Consider the following 18324-nt stretch of genomic DNA (forward strand, 5'->3'; position numbering starts at 1 on the left):
TATCAAAGTTTTTCCTGGCTTACCATAACGAAGTTTGCACCCAAGGGAGCTTAAGCTATAGCTACCGGACTTTCCAGGATATCACTTTGTTCAGCACCAAAGGAGCCATTCCGTGCTGACGAAGGCAACGGATCTCGATCTAGACTCTATTCCGAGCACATATGAGTCGGAAGGACCGCTCTGCGTTAGGTAGAAGACTTCTCAAAATTAGAGATTCTAGTAGGCAATACATTGGCATGAATACTCCGCGATATTTACATACATACAGTTCTATGGACTAGTGAAGGTACATGACCTATCTATACACCGAAGAAGATAGTCTCCTCGTTCGTCCTCTTCCCGAATAATCCCAAGCGAGACGCTTAGCTTGTGGTGACCGGCTTCTCGTTTTGCCAATCTTCGCCATTTCCCAAACCAGACTGGGAATTTTGGTAGGATAGCTCGTCAACTCTAGTCCAATCAGTCGGTGCTTTTAGCCAACTAACTCGCAGCTGGATGGGATCATCATCTTTAGGATAGATTTTCATGTTGAACCCTCGAATAGTCTTGTCAGGCATGAAATGAGAATTGGAAATTCTTCCCGCTTCCGATACAAAATCCTCGACACTACGTCCTTCAGCCAAATCTCTAGCTTGAGCTTGTATGGCTTGAACTAAATTCCAGTTGATTTCTTCTGAAATCTCATCTATGTCACCTGAGCCTTCTGTTGAGAATTTACCATGTGTATCTTCTAAATATTTGATGACATAATCGTTAATTGAAAATATCATATTTAGCGGCAAAGGTCTGTACCAGGCCCTGTTTACATCTTCCCTTTTGGTGGAATGTTCTTCAGGAATTGATAAGAATGGATTAATGATTAGGTCTATAGATGAGATCCTGGTTTGTTTCGAATAACTCATGCTACCTGTTCTTCTAGATTTTTCTTCATCTAGAATAAAGACTTTCTTATTGTGTGCTACCATATATCGATCGGGAAACCCAATCTTAGAACACATATTATTGGTGGCAGTTGTTATTGATCCGAAATATCTAATTATTTCCCTAGCATCTCTCAATTCGTTTTTTGATCGAATATCACTGGAAGCTTTACGATAAGTCCGTATGATATGACGAGGGATATCATATCTACTAGGGGATGAAATTTCATCCTCAATAAAACCATCAAGTATTTTGTGATAATCATACATTCGTTTACCGGATTCATCGTAGAATCTTTTCCATTCTTCTGCATTTAGATCTTCTTCCTCTTCATCTGGGTAGATATATTCTACTCGTGATTCTAAATTCGGTGGACAATTGGCTACCAGACTGTACTTATCTGCAATTTTCGTTCTTGTACCTAATAGAATCGATCGTCGATCTTTAGGATCTGTATTCCACTTTTTTCCTGGATTATCCTTCTCAAAGAGCGCAATATCATCGCTAACAGCAGTATGAAGTCTGTCTAATGTTAATCCGTCTGTGTATTCTTCCAAATTATCTTTGACATCTTTATTGCTTGACATATTGTAAAGTAGGCAGGTTGGTTGTTAGTGATTTGATGGGATGTGATTTTCTGTTGAAGATCTCCAATTATCGTAGGAGGCCTACTTTGAGGAGTAGTCAATCCTTGCCCTCTGGTGCCCGCTTGTGATTTGGAGCTGGTCACAATTCTGGAGTGATGGTATACCGGCTTGGTAAATACGATCCCTTGTTATTTGGTCCCCAGCCAGAAATGATTTCATATTGCGTATTATGCTGGCCCTTCCTTTGTCCAACTCATTCGGCTATGCCGTGTATGCATGTACGTAAATGTATGACACGACACTTCAAGGGCATGACATAGAATAGTCTGAAAGAATGACGATCGAACTCATACTGTTACTTGTGGAAATTACTCCTTTCCCTTTCTGTCTCGCCTGGCCAAGCGATGTCAACCCACTTCGACAAGAAGGCCAGTCGTGCTCCCTGCTAGCAACACACTGAGATTAAGTGTGGACAAATCGCTATAGTTTTTTGGATTGAATTCACATGAGATACATAATAATAAAAAATACAAATTATTTACAAGTAGCAAAACCATCAACGTATGGAGAATATGTATAACGTATAGCAACTTATGGTCCGTGTCACTTCTACCTTAGATGACAGGTAAACCTACAGTTCGGGAGTCATCGAGATGTCGGATTCGGCATCATAGCCTTCATCTGGCTTGGCCACTGATATATTCTCAATGCTTTTGGCTAGATCTGGTGGAAGTTTCAGCCAGCTTGTATTGACTTGAATGGGGCCATGTTTACTAGATACAACTTCGAACGAAACGCCACCGGTAGTGTCATTGTGGAAAGGAGTGTGTGATTCGCCGGGTTCAGCAGACCAAGCTGGGAGAGTACCATGTGAGATTTGTCGTCCAATTTCTTGAACGGCTTTCATTAGCCGTCTATTCCATGCATCCCCAATTTCAGAGGCGAGATATCCATTACTTTCATCAGATATTCTACCCAACTCTTTCGTCACGACGGAATCAATCAAGGATTGACAGCTTTCTGTTATCGGGCAATGCCACCCCAATTGTCCTTTTGAATTTTCGAAACTATGTTGTTCAGGTATCATCATATGTGGAGCAACAATTATATTGATGCTTTTGCGCTGGAAGACTCCATCTTCAACTTTATCTCCATCAGGCCCGTAGTCTTCTACAATAAACTGACTGGGAAATCCCAAATATTCACACATATTATCTGAAATATCAGATAAGGAACCAACATATTGGCAGATCTCTTCAAAACATCGCTTCATTGGTAACACTTGATGAGAAGCATTGCTCGTGACATTCAATGAAGGTCCTTTTGGAAGTTCAGGGAACCTGATAAGATCGCGGCGCTTTCCCAACATTACGTGTAACCAGTTTTCGGCTCTATCTTTGACATCTTCACTACTTTTTTCAAGGTGCTTAAGGAAGCTATCATTTTCTCCAATGTAGGCTGAAACGGAATTTCGGATCATGTGAGGCTCGCATTTAGCAACGAAACCACGTCTGCGAGCTATAGCAAACCGACGAAGGCAATTTTCGGTGTGCTTGTCGCCCTCCAGAGTTCCAGGCCGACTTGCGATAGAAGCCAGATGCCAGATCCGAGATGGAGTAATCCGCTGCGAGACTGGCTAGATCACTCTTGGTGATTCTGTTGGAGGGTATTTTCACACTTTCAGGCGGATGTGTGACGGAATCGGGGTATGAGAGATCATCGTCAGCCCCGGAACCGTAGTCCCCAGGGAGAGTAGAAGAATGCTCATTAGCGTCAATCTCGGCGATTGTATCCGAGAATTCTTCCCCAATTCTAAGCTGATGGGAAGTAGATGCCATTTTCGAAACGGTGTCTACGGAGCTGGTGGCAAGAGTATTGGATAGAGGCATAGCTGCACGTAAAGAAAAATTAGGGAACGTGTCGATATTGTGGCAGGATAAGAAAGTTATATTGTCGTGGTGTTTTGAATGCATCCATTTCGTTTTGCTCGTTTGCGTTCAGCACATTTTATATTATTCAGTTTAGCTGTGAAAAGTTGTCGACTCAGGTCTTGACGGCAATCCCGTAGTAGCTATCCTTTGTCAGAACACGAAGGGCTTGAGATCTTTTGTGAAATTGAAACTTCATACATCACTGTGACATCACCTATGGTCATTGGTGACGAGTGAAAATCAGAAATATCTCCTACCAATGATATCAATCATGATGCTATATATTTGTTAACACAAGGGAGATTTGAATATCAGTAACGTATTTCGAAATATGATCAGATTTTAGAGGAAACAGAGATGGCCGTGACGTCCAAGCAGTTACCTAGAAAGGACTGTCAATCATAAACGTGAGACATAATTCCTTCCTTCTCCCTTTGATCAGGTCTGCAGCTGTGTCCCATTGCGAGAGACTAGTGAATCAGAGGGAGAATTGTTTCACTTAAACAGCACCATGTTCGCTCCTTTCGTTGATGTCGTATTGATGATGCAATCTATGGCCAAGGATTCGGACAAGAGGGTCCTCGATTTCCGTAGTCTGAAAACGGCAGTACCGCTATTCCCGCGGGTATCCTCGCTGCCAACTTATGGACAATTTGTACTGTGTCGAATGCTTGAAATGATCGAGACAAAAAAATGGACTTGCCACAAAGATTTGCCAAATGCACGAGCTTGATTTCACTTTTAAACATCATTATGTAAGGAGAATTTTCGGCAAGTGTTTGACCGAATCCTTTCAGGTACCCGGGATATATGCCACTCTTCAGATCCTGTCCTCTTTCTACATCTTCCTTGTGCGTCATTTCAGGGGGAAAAAGCAGCAGAGGTACACAGAATACGGTACGGGGGTCTCATTTTCTTTAATTGCCCAAAAATACCGAGACAAGGGTTCATAATAGATAAAAAGCTATACAGCTATATCAACTAAGCCTTTACGCAAAACGAGGTTTAAGAAGAAAGATTATCTTAATTCGATCTACCTAATCCCCAAGCGAAAAAATGTATTCTTTTGCGGGTTCATCAAGGCATTCAAACGGAGTAAGAATAGACTTATAACCCTGAGAAAATGTCGATTGATACCTGAAAAGCGAAACTACGGTAAGATTAGACTTTTTAGTCCATGTATCCCATCGTCATCTAATATTGCAGAATGGTGGGGAAATGCGAAGACGGACGGTTCCTCAGTTTTTAGGGTCAATTATTATGATGAAACGTTTCGCTCATACCTCTTTAGCATGTTGCGAGACCATTGAAATGCGCAGTATCTTATTTTATTCTCATGATTTTGAGAGAGGGTGTCCAAGCATTCGACAATTCCAGCGGAGATTCGACTTTGGACTTCCTGATGTTGATGACGAAGTGGCATCTATCAGTCTCCCCTTGTCCGTTGTCAGTACAATTGTCATACTTGTACGGCGTTTGGGATGTACAACAGCGATCTCACTTGCATGGAATACCATTAAATCGTAGCGCATATAGACGGAGTATATCTAAAGTTCAGGGTATAAAGTTACCGTAATGACCTAATTGTATCCCTATGAAAATTGGTTACACCGCTAAAGTCACTTTGCATTTTTCGGCAACAAGCCAATTATACGCTTAGTGCCATTTTTACATTATCAAAGCGAAAACACACCATACAAACAAATGTAACCAATTTAATTATTACATGTCCATTTCATGGACATTAGGTGTCTCATCGTATTCTTTCAAACCTTCTGTCGATACTAAAACAAAGTAGCAGAGAAGAAATAGAGGAATAGAAAAGTGGAAGAGGATTTTTCATAGGTGAGTCATTTTCAAGATAAACAAACCAAGTAACCTTCGGGGCATACGAGGACTTTTCATCTTTTATTCTGTTTTCATTCGTTTATTTTTATCTTTACATCGGTTGCTTTCATCCTTATTATTCAGATAATCAACTGTCCCTTATATACATATCTTTATGCCCCTCAGCAATATAGATCACTTTGAATTTCGACGATTATTTGCAGCCTTATAATCTACCAGCCCTTTTTTCATTCGGCAAATTTACCAAGAAAAACGTTCCTTTGATGAATTAACCCACAAGGCTTAAACATCATACACATAGCTTTCATTACTTTTTTCTACCTTTACTTGGCATCTACCCGTCATAACGTACAGTCTTACTGATACTCGCCAATCTTGTTTAATCACCTGTTCATAGTAAAATATCAAGAAATATTCAAAGCTAGACATAGACATGGAAGACTGCGGATTCTTCGTTCAATTATAATCACTATACACAGCGACTTCATTATACCCATATTCTATATACAAATTTGTCATTAAACCAATAATTGTAGTATTACAGGAAATTCAATAAATCATAGATTCATCCTAGTGTCAGAAAACCGATACAGCTCTCGTCAAACAAACAACGCACAACATTTTCACCTCAAGGTGAATAAACGAAAGCTCAGATCGACATTTATACATATAAATACTCGCCATTGCATCGGAGCAATCTCAAAAAGCCATAGAATCGATATCAGACCATCGATATGTCTTCAGCAGCTGCAGCTGCAACCCAGAATGCAGCTACACCTCAGAGCTCAGTAGCGGCATCAACATCCGCCGCAGCGTCCTCGCAGGCGGCTGCATCATCTGCTGCAGCAGCAAGTAGTGCAGCGGCAAGTAGTAGGGCACAAGCTAGCTCGAGTGTTGCTGCATCAACATCAGCATCGGTTGCAGCAGCATCCTCTACCGCTACCTCGTCTTCCACTTCGGCTTCAGCATCCGCATCAGCATCGAGTTCATCGAGCAACGCCAGAACGTCCAGTACCGCAACAACGGCAGCCTTGATTGACGCAACATCAACTAGCTCATCGTCAAGTAAGAAAGGCCTCAGCGGAGGGGCAATAGGAGGAATCGTTGCTGGTGCTGTGATTGGTATATTAGTGGTGTTACTCTTAGTTTGGATTTGGAAGAGGAAAAGACGGACTAGAGGCGAAAAGGTGCCGCCGCCGTAAGTCAACCTCTTCACATCTCATACATCGATCTCATGCTCATCCCTCATTTGGTCATATAGCCCGCCAATGAGACATGCGCAACCCTCAATCAAGAGTAGGCAGTCCACAATGATGGCGGGTGGTATGAGTCATCAACGCCACGCAAGCACGTATTCTTCGCGTGAGTTGCTTTCGTATTTGTTCAGTATGTCAACATAGCTTATATGGATACTCATGTAGTAATGGCACCACCTCGACCTTCCTCAACGTTCGCTTCTCATTCCCGATCTCCCTCATCCCACATAAATTACCCAATAACGACAATGGCATCGATGAATCACGATGGTTCTCCACCTATGCCTCCATCCTCAGCTTCGAATTCTGGTTCTTCTGAATCACCAGCTTTGTCTACTGGCGCAAGTACTCCTGCGAACACTCTGCCATCCCCTCCACCAGGTATGAAACCTACTTTAGCTCCTATCGATACTTCCTTATCTCGTGGTGGTTCCGCGTCAAGCGAGGATTTACGAGGTGCACCGAGACCAAGACGTATAGCGTCTATTGATCGTCTGAGGGGAGAAGTAAACGGTATTGGAGGAGGTTCTGATCGAGCACCTTCACCTGCATCTTCTCGTCACCCTTCCGAAAGTGGAATGGACTATTCAAGAGGAAATTCACCCCATACTTCTATCGTTGGCTTACCTTCTCCTCAAGGCCGAAATTCATGGTCCGCCCCAAGATCACCAGGTGGTTATCCTAGACCAGGCAGTATGGCTTCTTTAGGATCATCAAGGTATTTACACGTTGGACCGGCAGGAAGAGCTCCTCATCAAGGAAGACCGATTCAACTTACCATGCCTTCTTTGTTGGGTGCACGACCGGATGAGAACGGTGATTTCTTTGGACGTACCGGGAGGCATGATAGTGGATATCAACTTGGTTTGGATGAATATGGTAGAATGAGGAAAATGTCTAATAGACAATATAATGAGCAAGGTAAGCCGTACTCTACATTAAACTGTTAAACACTGTCAGTCGCTGATGAGATTTATAATTGCGAAACAGATTATCAATCTTCACCTATACAAACACGCAATACCTCTAGTAACTCTCTCTCCAATCGATCAAGACAAGAATCAGATGAAATTAATCACAACGATGTACCGCCGATACCGGAAGCATATAGCAGAAATCAAACTCCACAACCACGTCGATCGGACGTAGCTGATCCCAACGTCGTATTACAGAGACAATAAAAGAAGTTAGGCACATTATAATGATCTCAAAAGTAACATCTTATGGACTTTTTACGTATAACAAATTTCGTTTCTTCGTTATCAAAAGTTATTCCCGTAGTTTAAGGGAATGGCATGTTTTTTTTCCCAACTTAGACGGAATCAACAAAAGAATTGTAATCAATGTTTTTATACACGTTTCTTTAGCATTGCAGTACAACTCAAAAACCCTTATGGGATGATTTGCATCATATGGACATTCACGCTAAAAATGTATGCATCGAATCAAATGTAGTGTTTTCGTGACTTTACTTCGCTCTGCAACGAAATTCCAAATTAACAAGAGTCAGATTTGACCTCCACCTTTGCTATTCGCGACACGCCAGAAGTGAAATGAATTTACTCCTTTGTATGTTTACATTCTCAATCTACGCTATGCTTTTCGTAAGAACAATACTCGTAAGAGTAAAAGTATCTAGTGATGGATATCTCTTCATTCCTTCCTATTGAAACATCGGAAACGTCAAAAGGTATTCAAGATTTGACTTTGAACCAAAATGAACAATCTCAAATCACGAATGATTCCAATCTTACAGAAATATCCAATATAAATCAAAAATCAATTCCAATCAAAACTAATACAAAAAATAAACCAACATTGGAGAATTTTTTAAATAAACAATTATGTATAACTTTAATAGATAAAAGAATAATAATAGGATATTTAATTTGTATTGATAAAGAAAAAAATATAATTTTAAATGATTCATTAGAATTTAAACCTTTTTATCCTTTAGGTGTATCATCATCAAATTTTAAAGAATGGGATAAATTTAGAATTAATAGAGAAACTTTTTGGCCAATTTCTGAACCTTTTACTTTTAATTCACAAGTTCAAATAATAGAAAATGATATAAATTTAAATGAAATTAAAGGTTGGGGAAATAGATCAATTGGAATGATTTGTATAAAAGGTAAAGATATTTTAAAAATTGAAATTAATCAAAAGCTTTGGATAAATTTAGGAGGAGATATTTAAAAAAAGAATGAAAAACTTTTAAAGAAAATATTTGAAAGGATGTTGTACTTTTAAATGCAAGTTGTACGGATACATGTAATTAACTAATAAATAATATAATTATAATTCATCATGTTTTTGCATTTCTATCATCAAACCACTTTCCATATTCTTTAAATCCCCATATTTTCTCACCAAATTCACCTCTATTCATAACGATATTTCTAATATTTTGTCTTTCTTCTTGATTTCTAAAACAATTAGACCACCATTGATCTAATGAATTTCCTCTCATACTACCTTGTTGAAAATTCAATAATCCTTCAGAATGAATGGCAACAAAGAATAAAACTAAATTAGCAGCGTGAGATTGTAATTTAGGAAATTCAGATAAATGTTTAATGATTCTGGTTATTCGAAGTAAATTATGTGAATGATCTTGTAAATTACGGACTAAATCGAAGATATTAATGTTAAACAGAAAAAATCTGTTATGAGTGGAATATGACTGACGTCTTTCTTTGTAATTTGACGATAAACTCAATCGATCGTCTTTTAGCTCGATCCCGTAAAATAATAACATCTGATATATTAAACTAGTAAGCTTGATATTGTACTTCTAAGCAAGCGATGTAGTAGATTAATTGACATACCATTTTATACGATCTGAGTAATCTCTCTGAAATGATAGGATCATCTTTCATTTGTTCAATTTCATACGGTTCTAGAGGTTGAGATAAAGGATTTACACCTCTTTCACGTATAGGAAAGAACCCTACAGCTCATATTAGCTAGATCACATACTTAGAAGGAAGTATATACATTGAATATATCCACTAATCAGCAATGTTCATTAGCTGCCTCGGCTTAATTATCAGTAATTATCAGTCATAACGAACGTAAACTCACTGATTCATTTCTAACTCTATAAAATCCTTTTCGTAGGCTTTCATCCATTCTTCATATCTTAAACCATCAGGTTGACAAGGTATCTCATTTTTATAAAATAAATAATTGTTCTTTGATGATGGGTTTGACCTTTGACCTGCATAGGCTGAGAGAAAAAGCTCGATATCTGATTCAAGAGTGATAGTCAGCTTTGCTCTTCATAAAAGAAAACTAAAGCTGGACATACCGCGAGGCTTAGACATCTTGATAGATTGGTAAGGTCGTTTCAATGCGAAGTGTGCTAAATGAGAAGCTAGAATGGGTCGCACGTTATTGATTGAAAGGATAGAGGAAAGTGAGTTGATTGTGCGAGGTAGCACGCACATGCGGTCAGATACTAGTTGGATAGGAGATCAACTTGAATGCAGATTTAACAATAATACAAATTTCTCTTCGCGAATCATGTGGATATGTAGATGATATTCCTTTCCAGATATCAAATCTCCGCTTTCCGTTCGTCAGCTCCAGCTAATGAGCCTTTCACGCATGCATATCAACTTGTATATCTTGCATTCTCGTTGATCTTACATGGAGGTCATTCCGGCAAATGCGGGGTAGAGTAAATCACGTGATCAGCTTCTACCTTTGAAAAGTCAGAAAGCTACGATATCCGACCAACGAAATGTTGACACTTTCAACAAGATCAATTGGAAACATACACTTTTATCATATACAAAGATCTCTTCAATAGCATAGCATAATCCATCAAAAATATGTCTTTTCTACCTTCTCTGAGAGCTTCAGCTCCATCTTCATCATCGATTATATCTATATCGAAACCTCTTCTCTCTTCAAACCCTTCCAGACCTTATGTTCAAATACGATCAATAGCATCAACCTCATATCGACATGCAGCTGTATCATCTATATCCAGATCCGTACAAGATGTTGAAAGAGAATTAGAAGAACAAAAACAAATGTTGGCCAAAGCACATAGAACGAATCCTGGTATGGATACAGGATTTCAAAATTTACCTGTTTTTGGTGAGTTTGTACGACGTATGGAAATACGATCTTTTATATCACAATATGAAGTATTGGTCAGTCTCAATGCTGACGAAATACTCTAGAGTCATATGTCGATCCCCAAAAACCCTTTTACTACTTCCTTAAAGGAGTAGGAGATAAGAAGTATAAAGCGGAAAGGGCGGAAAGAGCTAGTTTAACTAGACAATCGTAAGTCACATTAATAGAAAAGCCTTCAATCCTCAAGGCTTGTGGGACTCGATATTCAGGCTCTCAAACGTCCAGCGCTACAATATACGAATTGGTATTGATGTAGTGCTTATGTTTGTTTGGGTTAGACTCGCTGAAATTATAAAACGAGGTGCATTGCCGCCATATCAAAATGATATGAGAAGAAGTGGTATCGATCAATGGAGACAATTGATGCTGTTTACGAGGAGACAACAATACATAAAAAAATCGATAACGTTTTTCAATAAAATGTATCTGGACTATATGAAGATACAGGCAGAGTAAGTTTAACACACAGTCTTGCGATAACATCCTCTCAAGATGAAGGCCTTTCGCCAATCGAATCATACCTAGACACGGAGTGAATCGGTATTCACGGATCAAGCTGATTCCGTCTGTTCTTACTATAGGGGTACCATAGGACAAGCAACCGGCATAGCGAAAGATACAGCTCTCCAAACAGCTTTGAACGTAATTAGAGGTAGAAAAGAAAAGATGTCATGGGAACTCATAAAAGAAAACAAAAAACCGTATTTGGTATCGAGTAGAATGACTGTTGTTGATCCTCGAGATATGAAAATGGCAGCTCAAGTAACAATCAGATTTGATACTCAACAGGTGGGTTTCTGCATATTTTATTTTCTACCCAAGTCATGTAAAAGAATATAGCTAAGACGGGGTGCGAAGGCTTTAACGATTCAAAAAGGAACTCAAAACCCAGTTAGACGTGAGCAAAGAGTAATTGAAAATATCATATTCGAGGTTATACCCGTTGATATCACTTGCGATTGGAAAGTCAAGGGCAAATTAGTTGAACAACAGGAAGTTAAAAAGAATTAGATAAATTCGAAATCACTTGCAAATACATCGTGATACTCGACCCACCGTCATTTGCATGCATAGCATATATACAAGTTTCTTCTGACTACTTTCGTGAATTCTTGAACCGATGTTACTCATATTTTACATTGACCTACTATCGGATATGCCACGAAGCGTGATAACCATGTGTTGACATTCCGGTAGGAACAACGACATGACGTTATTTATCTTGGCCATTACGATTTCGATATTCTCGCCGCCGTGAAAAGATCTGGGGCAGTACTTGTACTGATCACATAGTCTTTCAAAGAGCAGAACGACAGAATGCTTGGCAGCTTATGTACAGCATCCAAGTTCAGCCAAGAGATTATTGTCTTTGATGGGGGGATCGTGGGCGATAGAATGAATCGTTTTGAGAATATTTCCGATGTTACACTCGATGTTTAAGGATGATTCATGTGGGGTATCTAACTACGTCTCCGGGGTAAAAACAAAAATAATTTCACCATATGCTGCCATTCATTTTTCATCACCTGATTTATCAAATATTTTTGTTTAATTGAGGTCATTCTTACATACAAAATATCCTTGCATTCATCGCCGTAAACTTGGGAAAAAAGAAACTAGATCATCGGTCTTCGGCCTATGCTCTAGCTTAAAAAGGATCCGAGTCACGTCATATTGACAACTAGTCACACCTTTCATCATACATTCCGCTTCTCCTTCTGCAAGTCTTTAACGCTGCGCAATCGTTAGATATTCGATTAATCGATGAAACATATATATATATAGAGCTCAATCAACATTTAATAGTCTTGATTTTGATTCACGACGAAATAGCATTAAGATTTTATACAAATCGAAATGCGATTTTCACCTTTAATTTTATTACCTTTGGTGGTAAAAGCATTACCAGCTAAACCTTCTATTCCAGAATTGAATGTAAATCAATGGATTTCGGTTCAATCAGGTTTCACAGATAATTTAAAATCATTATCTTCTTGGTCATGGAATAAAGCAGAAGATGTAATTGATGAATTAGAAGCTATAGCTGGTCTCAACACCAATACCAAAACAAATGATGATAAATCAGATTTAACAATTTGGCAAGCTTTAAAAGCTGATCCTCATTCATTTAGTAAATTGGTGAAGATCATCGAGGTGAGTTACCGATTTCATTGATTTCCCTTCGTATCGCCTTCTTTCGCTTCTATGATCATATATAGTCGATGTCGTCCCACTGACGCAGTGCATTGATAGTTCGAAGGTAAAGCTATCGATTATCTCGATGACAAAGATCTGCAAATCACCTTCTTTGTGAGTTTCACCAGTGCTTCTACTTTTTTGATCAGTATATTAACGATCGACATAGGCCCCAAACAATGACGCTCTTACTGCACCTGAGCACCATCATCATCACCACCACGACGACGATCACGACTCACTAGTCGAGCTTCTTCACAACCCATCACTTCAGACCCTCTCGACTGCTCTTGAAGTTGAACCTTCCCTTCTTTCCGAAGACGACGAGGACAAACATCACAAGCACCATGGTGATGATGATGATCCCGAAAAGAAGAGAAGAAGAAAGGAGATCTTCCGAAAGATCGCCGGCAAAGTCCTTCAATACCATGGTCTCACTAAAGCCTACACAGCACAAGAGTTAGCTCAGAATTCAACCATTGCTACCGCTCTCAAAGCCGAAGATGGTTCTTTTGGTGGTCTTCATCGAAGAATCAGAATCGATAAACACTTCGTTCCTCCTTCTCTCAAGATCAACTTTTACGCCAAGGTTTATGCTTCCGACATCAAAGCTCGAAACGGTTACCTTCATGCTATCAATCATCCCCTTATTCCACCTGGATCTCTAATCGATGAGCTTTTCCTCTTCCCCGATGTCTTCTCCACTTTGACCTCAAGCGTCCAGAAGCTTCACGGTAGAGAATACCTTGACTGGCATTACGACCGAGAACACTCCAAACCTGGTAAACCTCAATTCCATGGTAAACCACTTGTGACACTTTTCGCTCCTACCAATCTCGCTTTCGCCGCCATTCCACCTAAATTGAAGTTCTTCCTCTTCTCACCTTTTGGTGAACATGCTTTGACCAAATTATTGGCTTACCATTATATCCCTGATACCCTTCTTTTGTCTGAATTACTTTATATTCATAAAGAGAAGACTTCCGAAGTCGATTCGTTTGCCAATGATCTTGGTGAATACACTTACTTCACCTCCGCATTGGCGGATGATCCTTCATTCCACAAGGAACTTGAAATTTCTCCTGCCCTCCCTAACTCGACTCTCAAGATCGAGATTGACAAGACTAAATTCCTTCCAATCGAAGGTGCTGTCAAGACTACTATCAAGGTCAATGGTCAAGAGGTAAAGGTCATCGATGTACCTGCTCGTAACGGTGCAAGTCACGTTATCGATCACGTCCTCATCCCTCCTCACCATCACCATGATCACCACGGTAAGGATGTAGCTCATCTTGATACCTGGGCTAATTGGGAGGATTGGTTCCCAGCTTGGGTCGAGGAAGCTTGATTGTCTTAAAAAGATTAGTTTTATCTCCTTAGTAGTCAATGTACTTCTTATGCATCAATGTATCTTAATGCATGCTTCTGGGGATCAAAATGATATGAATGTCTCAGCTGTATATAATGAGTGTCTCAGCTGATATACTGCCTCAAACGCAAATACGCCAATAATTCCAAGTCGCGATAAGGGATACTATGATCCCATTCTTCAAATAGGATAGTCAATAGATGCTCTTGCGTCGCAATTTACACATCTGGTATCGCTGGTTGGGTCATCTTCCTAGCCGTGGTCAGTCCGAGCCACAAGGATGAATCCCGGATGGTTCTCCTTCTACCGTACATGGATGCTCGGCTCGTAAGGGTGATGACTAACGGGAGCTGGTCACCACGCGAGAGCTGAGCCGCCTTATATGTTCCGTAGTTGGCTCCTGGGAAGTCTCGGATATGGCGTACGAGGGTGATAGCTCGAGTCCGAATGTGTAATGAGCGGCGCAAGATTGCAATAATTTCCTGTAAACAATCTTTTTTCAAGTAATAATATGGGTAGAGATGTAAAAGAAGGATAGAGATGGGAATAACAACTCAAATCGCATCTATCTATGATGTTCCCTTCATAACGTGATAAGATGTTTTTAAGGTGGAGGGGATTGACTGATATAATTGTTTTTCTTACCTAATCAAGTAATTGCGCACCAAGTAACCGGAACAACACTTTGATCGCCTATGGTGTGATTGATAACAATTATTATTATTCCATATTTTATTGACTCGTTAGTTTTAAAAATCATTGTAAATATTGTACATATAAAGCCATTCTTCAACGATCATTGCATACCAATCATAGTCATAGACAATATGACAACTCCCTCAACACCAGGTGATTCGTCACTTGCGACATCGGTATACTCACTATCAGCAAAATCATCAACAGAAGCTGAACAATACAACGCAAGAGCAGCAAATTGGAGATTTTCAACATTATGTGCTTCAGTAGATACCAAAGATCAATATGGAGCGAGTTCAACTCCTATTTATCAAACTGCTACTTTCAAAGGTATGGATGGTCAATATGATTATACACGTTCAGGAAATCCTACAAGAGGTGGTTTAGGTAAGTTATACATACCATTTCTCCAAATATTGAGATGCTGAATTTCCCCATCTTAGAAAACCACCTCGCTCGACTTTATGGCGCTACTCAGGCATTCGCTTTATCAACGGGTATGACATGTTTAGATACTATCTTACGATTGGTAAAACCTGGAGAGACTGTCTTAGCAGGAGATGACTTGTATGGAGGTACCAATCGATTACTTACTTATCTTGGTACACACGGTGGAGTCAAGGTAATTCACGCCGATACAACTAGAATAGAAGCCTTAAGACCACACTTACAACCTGGAAACAAAGTTCGAATGGTCTTACTAGAATCACCTACCAACCCTCTTCTTAAAATTGCAGATCTAGAAGGTATCTCTAAAGAAGTCAAAATCGCTGCTCCCGACGCTCTGATAGTTGTCGATAATACCATGATGTCACCTTACCTTCAAAGACCGTTAGATATGGGCTCCGATATCGTCTATGACTCTGGAACGAAATATCTTTCAGGTCATCATGATCTTATGGCCGGTATAATTGCTGTCAAACGACCTGACATTTGTAAAGATATTGCATTTTTGATTAACTCAGTTGGATCAGGTTTAGCACCATTCGATTCTTTCTTATTGCTTAGAGGTGTAAAAACCATGTCTCTTAGAATGGATAGACAAATGGCTACTGCCCACCTTGTAGCTTTGTATCTGGATTCATTAGGTTTCTTGGTTCATTATCCTGGTTTGAAGAATCACCCTAAACGAGATATCCACTACAAGCAAGCTACCGGTGCTGGTGCGGTATTGTCCTTCGTGACGGATGATAAAGCTTTAAGTGAAAGGATTGTAGGAGGAACTAGACTTTGGGGTATTAGTGTATCTTTTGGAGCTGTCAACAGTTTGATCTCTATGCCTTGTTTGATGTCGTGAGTATTCACTTTCGATGCCGACCTAACCCCTTTCATTTCGTCTTCCAAACAGCTGCACAATTCCCAGCTACTATCCTTATACCTCCCACCCTGCTCCGCCTCATACAGGCTCAGATTTCTGTGCTGACAAATTCGCCTAGTCACGCTTCGATTTCCGCTGCCGTTCGAGCTGAACGTGGACTTCCTGAAAATCTCATTCGACTGTGTGTTGGTATCGAAGATCCTCGAGATTTGATGGACGATCTCGAACACTCCCTCCTGTCAGCTGGCGCCATTGTGCCTAATCTCGCCCATTCACCACTTTCCGATTCTCGATCAAGCGAATTATACACATCCAACCCAGAAGCCTGGATTCTCGAAAGAGCTAAAGGGTTTAAACGACCATCTGAGTCTAGCACAATCGATAGTCTCATTTCAGGCGTCAAGAAAGGACTTGGATTCACCTCTGTCGAGCGAAAGACGATTGAAGAGGATATTACTGTATCCGCACCTGGAAAAGTCATTCTTTTTGGTGAACATGCCGTAGTACATGGCGTAACAGCCATAGCATCTTCAGTAAACTTAAGATGTTTCGCAGTCCTTTCACCTAGATCGGATGGGAAAGTTGCCCTTGAAATTCCAAACGTTGGCGTAGAAGCCGAATGGGAAATCTCAAAATTACCTTGGGGTCTGTTACCTGTTCACTCGCAAACACAACGACATATCGCAGACAAAGATTTAGATCCTGCTCTGTTGGAAGCCATTGAGAAACTGGTACATGAGCACGTTGAATTGGGCAAGACAGGTATCAACTCTTGTATCGCATACTTGTACCTTTATATGGTGATGGCTGGAGCTGAATCGGAAGCGTAAGTATATCTTTATTTCTCGTGCGATCGTGATCGTAAAGCTGACAGGTTCCTATATAGCCTTGCTGTGACTTTCACAGCGACCGCAAACCTCCCAATCTCTGCGGGTTTAGGTTCATCAGCAGCATACTCGACTTGTGTAGCTTCGTCGCTTCTGATTGCCCACTCACACATTGAGAAACCATCCAAAGATCAAGACCGCGTTTCGGAAAGTGATACGAACGTCATAGATGGATGGGCATTCTTGTCCGAGAAGGTGCTTCATGGAAACCCAAGTGGAATTGATAATGCTGTTTCCGTCAGAGGTGGAGCAGTAGCTTTCACCAGATCTGTAGGAGGTAGAAAAGGTGGTTTGGACGGATTACATGGGTCAGTCATTCTTGCGCTATGACTGAGGTCGCATTTTTGACGATTGACTGACATGGCTCCTACTCTTCGTTAGATTCTCGTCAATCCGATTGCTCCTCACAAACACCTTGGTGCCCAGGGACACCAAATCTCTAGTCGCTGGCGTTAGTGCTAAACGTCTTGCCGAACCTCATGTCGTTGATCCAATTTTGGATGCCATTCAATCTATAAGTGATGAAGCTTCTAGCTTGTTGAGCGGCCAAATTCGCGTTGAAAGGAAAGAACTAATCGCTCGATTAGAGGTAAGTCGATCTTTCGAAGTCAGCATGACTACTATTATTGACCTGACTCTGTTTGCAGACCTTGATTCGAGAGAATCACTCGCACCTTGTCAATCTTGGTGTATCCCATCCTTCCCTCGAGACAATAGTGGCAGCAACCGCTGCCGAGCCGTTTGGACTTGCTACCAAATTGACAGGAGCTGGTGGTGGTGGATGTGCAGTGACCTTGATACCAGATGGTGAGTTCGCTGATTACATTTCAAGCTGAAAGGAGCACAATTGACATCTTTGCTTTAGACCTACCTCAATCTTCGCTTGATGCACTGATAACCACTCTCGAAGCTCAAGGTTTCCAACCTCACTTGACAGCTGTAGGTGGACCAGGATTAGGTATACATGCTTTTACATCGGTGAAAGAAGACAAAGTACGAAATCACGAAGAAGGAGAAGGTATGGTAATCCCTAAACGAGCTACGTTAAGGGAAACCAATAGCGAAGGCCTACAACAATGGTCTGAAAGGATCGGTAATTGGGTTCATACATAGAATGTGAGAAAGTAAACAGCATCAACATATTATTCAGAGACAGATTGTCG

The 18324-nt window shown here is 40.4% G+C and overlaps 8 protein-coding genes across 8 annotated transcripts; 5 read left to right on the forward strand and 3 right to left on the reverse strand.

Annotated features, from left to right (window-relative positions):
• Nucleotides 1-362: 362 nt before the first annotated feature.
• Nucleotides 363-1508, reverse strand: I206_100772 (uncharacterized protein; the record flags this gene model as incomplete). The annotated part of the gene is made up of 1 exon (XM_019152335.1): nucleotides 363-1508. The coding sequence occupies one exon, from the start codon at nucleotides 1506-1508 to the stop codon at nucleotides 363-365; it is 1146 nt and encodes a 381-aa protein (XP_019014473.1).
• Nucleotides 1509-2139: 631 nt separating this feature from the next.
• Nucleotides 2140-3346, reverse strand: I206_100773 (uncharacterized protein; the record flags this gene model as incomplete). Its single annotated transcript, XM_070202274.1, has 2 exons — nucleotides 2140-3019; nucleotides 3090-3346. 2 exons carry the CDS (start codon nucleotides 3344-3346, stop codon nucleotides 2140-2142), a joined length of 1137 nt encoding a protein of 378 aa, XP_070058375.1.
• Nucleotides 3347-6021: 2675 nt separating this feature from the next.
• Nucleotides 6022-7724, forward strand: I206_100774 (uncharacterized protein; the record flags this gene model as incomplete). The annotated part of the gene is made up of 4 exons (XM_019152333.1): nucleotides 6022-6485; nucleotides 6549-6649; nucleotides 6709-7464; nucleotides 7534-7724. The coding sequence occupies 4 exons, from the start codon at nucleotides 6022-6024 to the stop codon at nucleotides 7722-7724; spliced, it is 1512 nt and encodes a 503-aa protein (XP_019014471.1).
• Nucleotides 7725-8184: 460 nt separating this feature from the next.
• On the forward strand, nucleotides 8185-8742 carry I206_100775 (uncharacterized protein; the record flags this gene model as incomplete). Its single annotated transcript, XM_019152332.1, has 1 exon — nucleotides 8185-8742. One exon carries the CDS (start codon nucleotides 8185-8187, stop codon nucleotides 8740-8742), a length of 558 nt encoding a protein of 185 aa, XP_019014470.1.
• A 109-nt stretch (nucleotides 8743-8851) lies between these two features.
• I206_100776 (uncharacterized protein) lies at nucleotides 8852-9872 on the reverse strand (the record flags this gene model as incomplete). The annotated part of the gene is made up of 6 exons (XM_019152331.1): nucleotides 8852-9174; nucleotides 9235-9304; nucleotides 9375-9496; nucleotides 9544-9557; nucleotides 9631-9796; nucleotides 9857-9872. 6 exons carry the CDS (start codon nucleotides 9870-9872, stop codon nucleotides 8852-8854), a joined length of 711 nt encoding a protein of 236 aa, XP_019014469.1.
• Nucleotides 9873-10382: 510 nt separating this feature from the next.
• On the forward strand, nucleotides 10383-11706 carry I206_100777 (uncharacterized protein; the record flags this gene model as incomplete). The annotated part of the gene is made up of 5 exons (XM_019152330.1): nucleotides 10383-10653; nucleotides 10740-10845; nucleotides 10974-11147; nucleotides 11277-11484; nucleotides 11554-11706. The coding sequence occupies 5 exons, from the start codon at nucleotides 10383-10385 to the stop codon at nucleotides 11704-11706; spliced, it is 912 nt and encodes a 303-aa protein (XP_019014468.1).
• An 846-nt stretch (nucleotides 11707-12552) lies between these two features.
• Nucleotides 12553-14239, forward strand: I206_100778 (uncharacterized protein; the record flags this gene model as incomplete). Its single annotated transcript, XM_019152329.1, has 3 exons — nucleotides 12553-12849; nucleotides 12949-13005; nucleotides 13061-14239. The coding sequence occupies 3 exons, from the start codon at nucleotides 12553-12555 to the stop codon at nucleotides 14237-14239; spliced, it is 1533 nt and encodes a 510-aa protein (XP_019014467.1).
• An 848-nt stretch (nucleotides 14240-15087) lies between these two features.
• Nucleotides 15088-18274, forward strand: I206_100779 (cystathionine beta-lyase; the record flags this gene model as incomplete). Its single annotated transcript, XM_019152328.1, has 7 exons — nucleotides 15088-15343; nucleotides 15400-16249; nucleotides 16393-17100; nucleotides 17161-17469; nucleotides 17543-17750; nucleotides 17809-17968; nucleotides 18027-18274. 7 exons carry the CDS (start codon nucleotides 15088-15090, stop codon nucleotides 18272-18274), a joined length of 2739 nt encoding a protein of 912 aa, XP_019014466.1.
• Between the last annotated feature and the right edge of the window lie 50 nt (nucleotides 18275-18324).

The sequence above is a fragment of the Kwoniella pini genome, chromosome 1, assembly GCF_000512605.2.
Source record: "Kwoniella pini CBS 10737 chromosome 1, complete sequence".
Lineage (NCBI taxonomy): Eukaryota > Fungi > Basidiomycota > Tremellomycetes > Tremellales > Cryptococcaceae > Kwoniella > Kwoniella pini.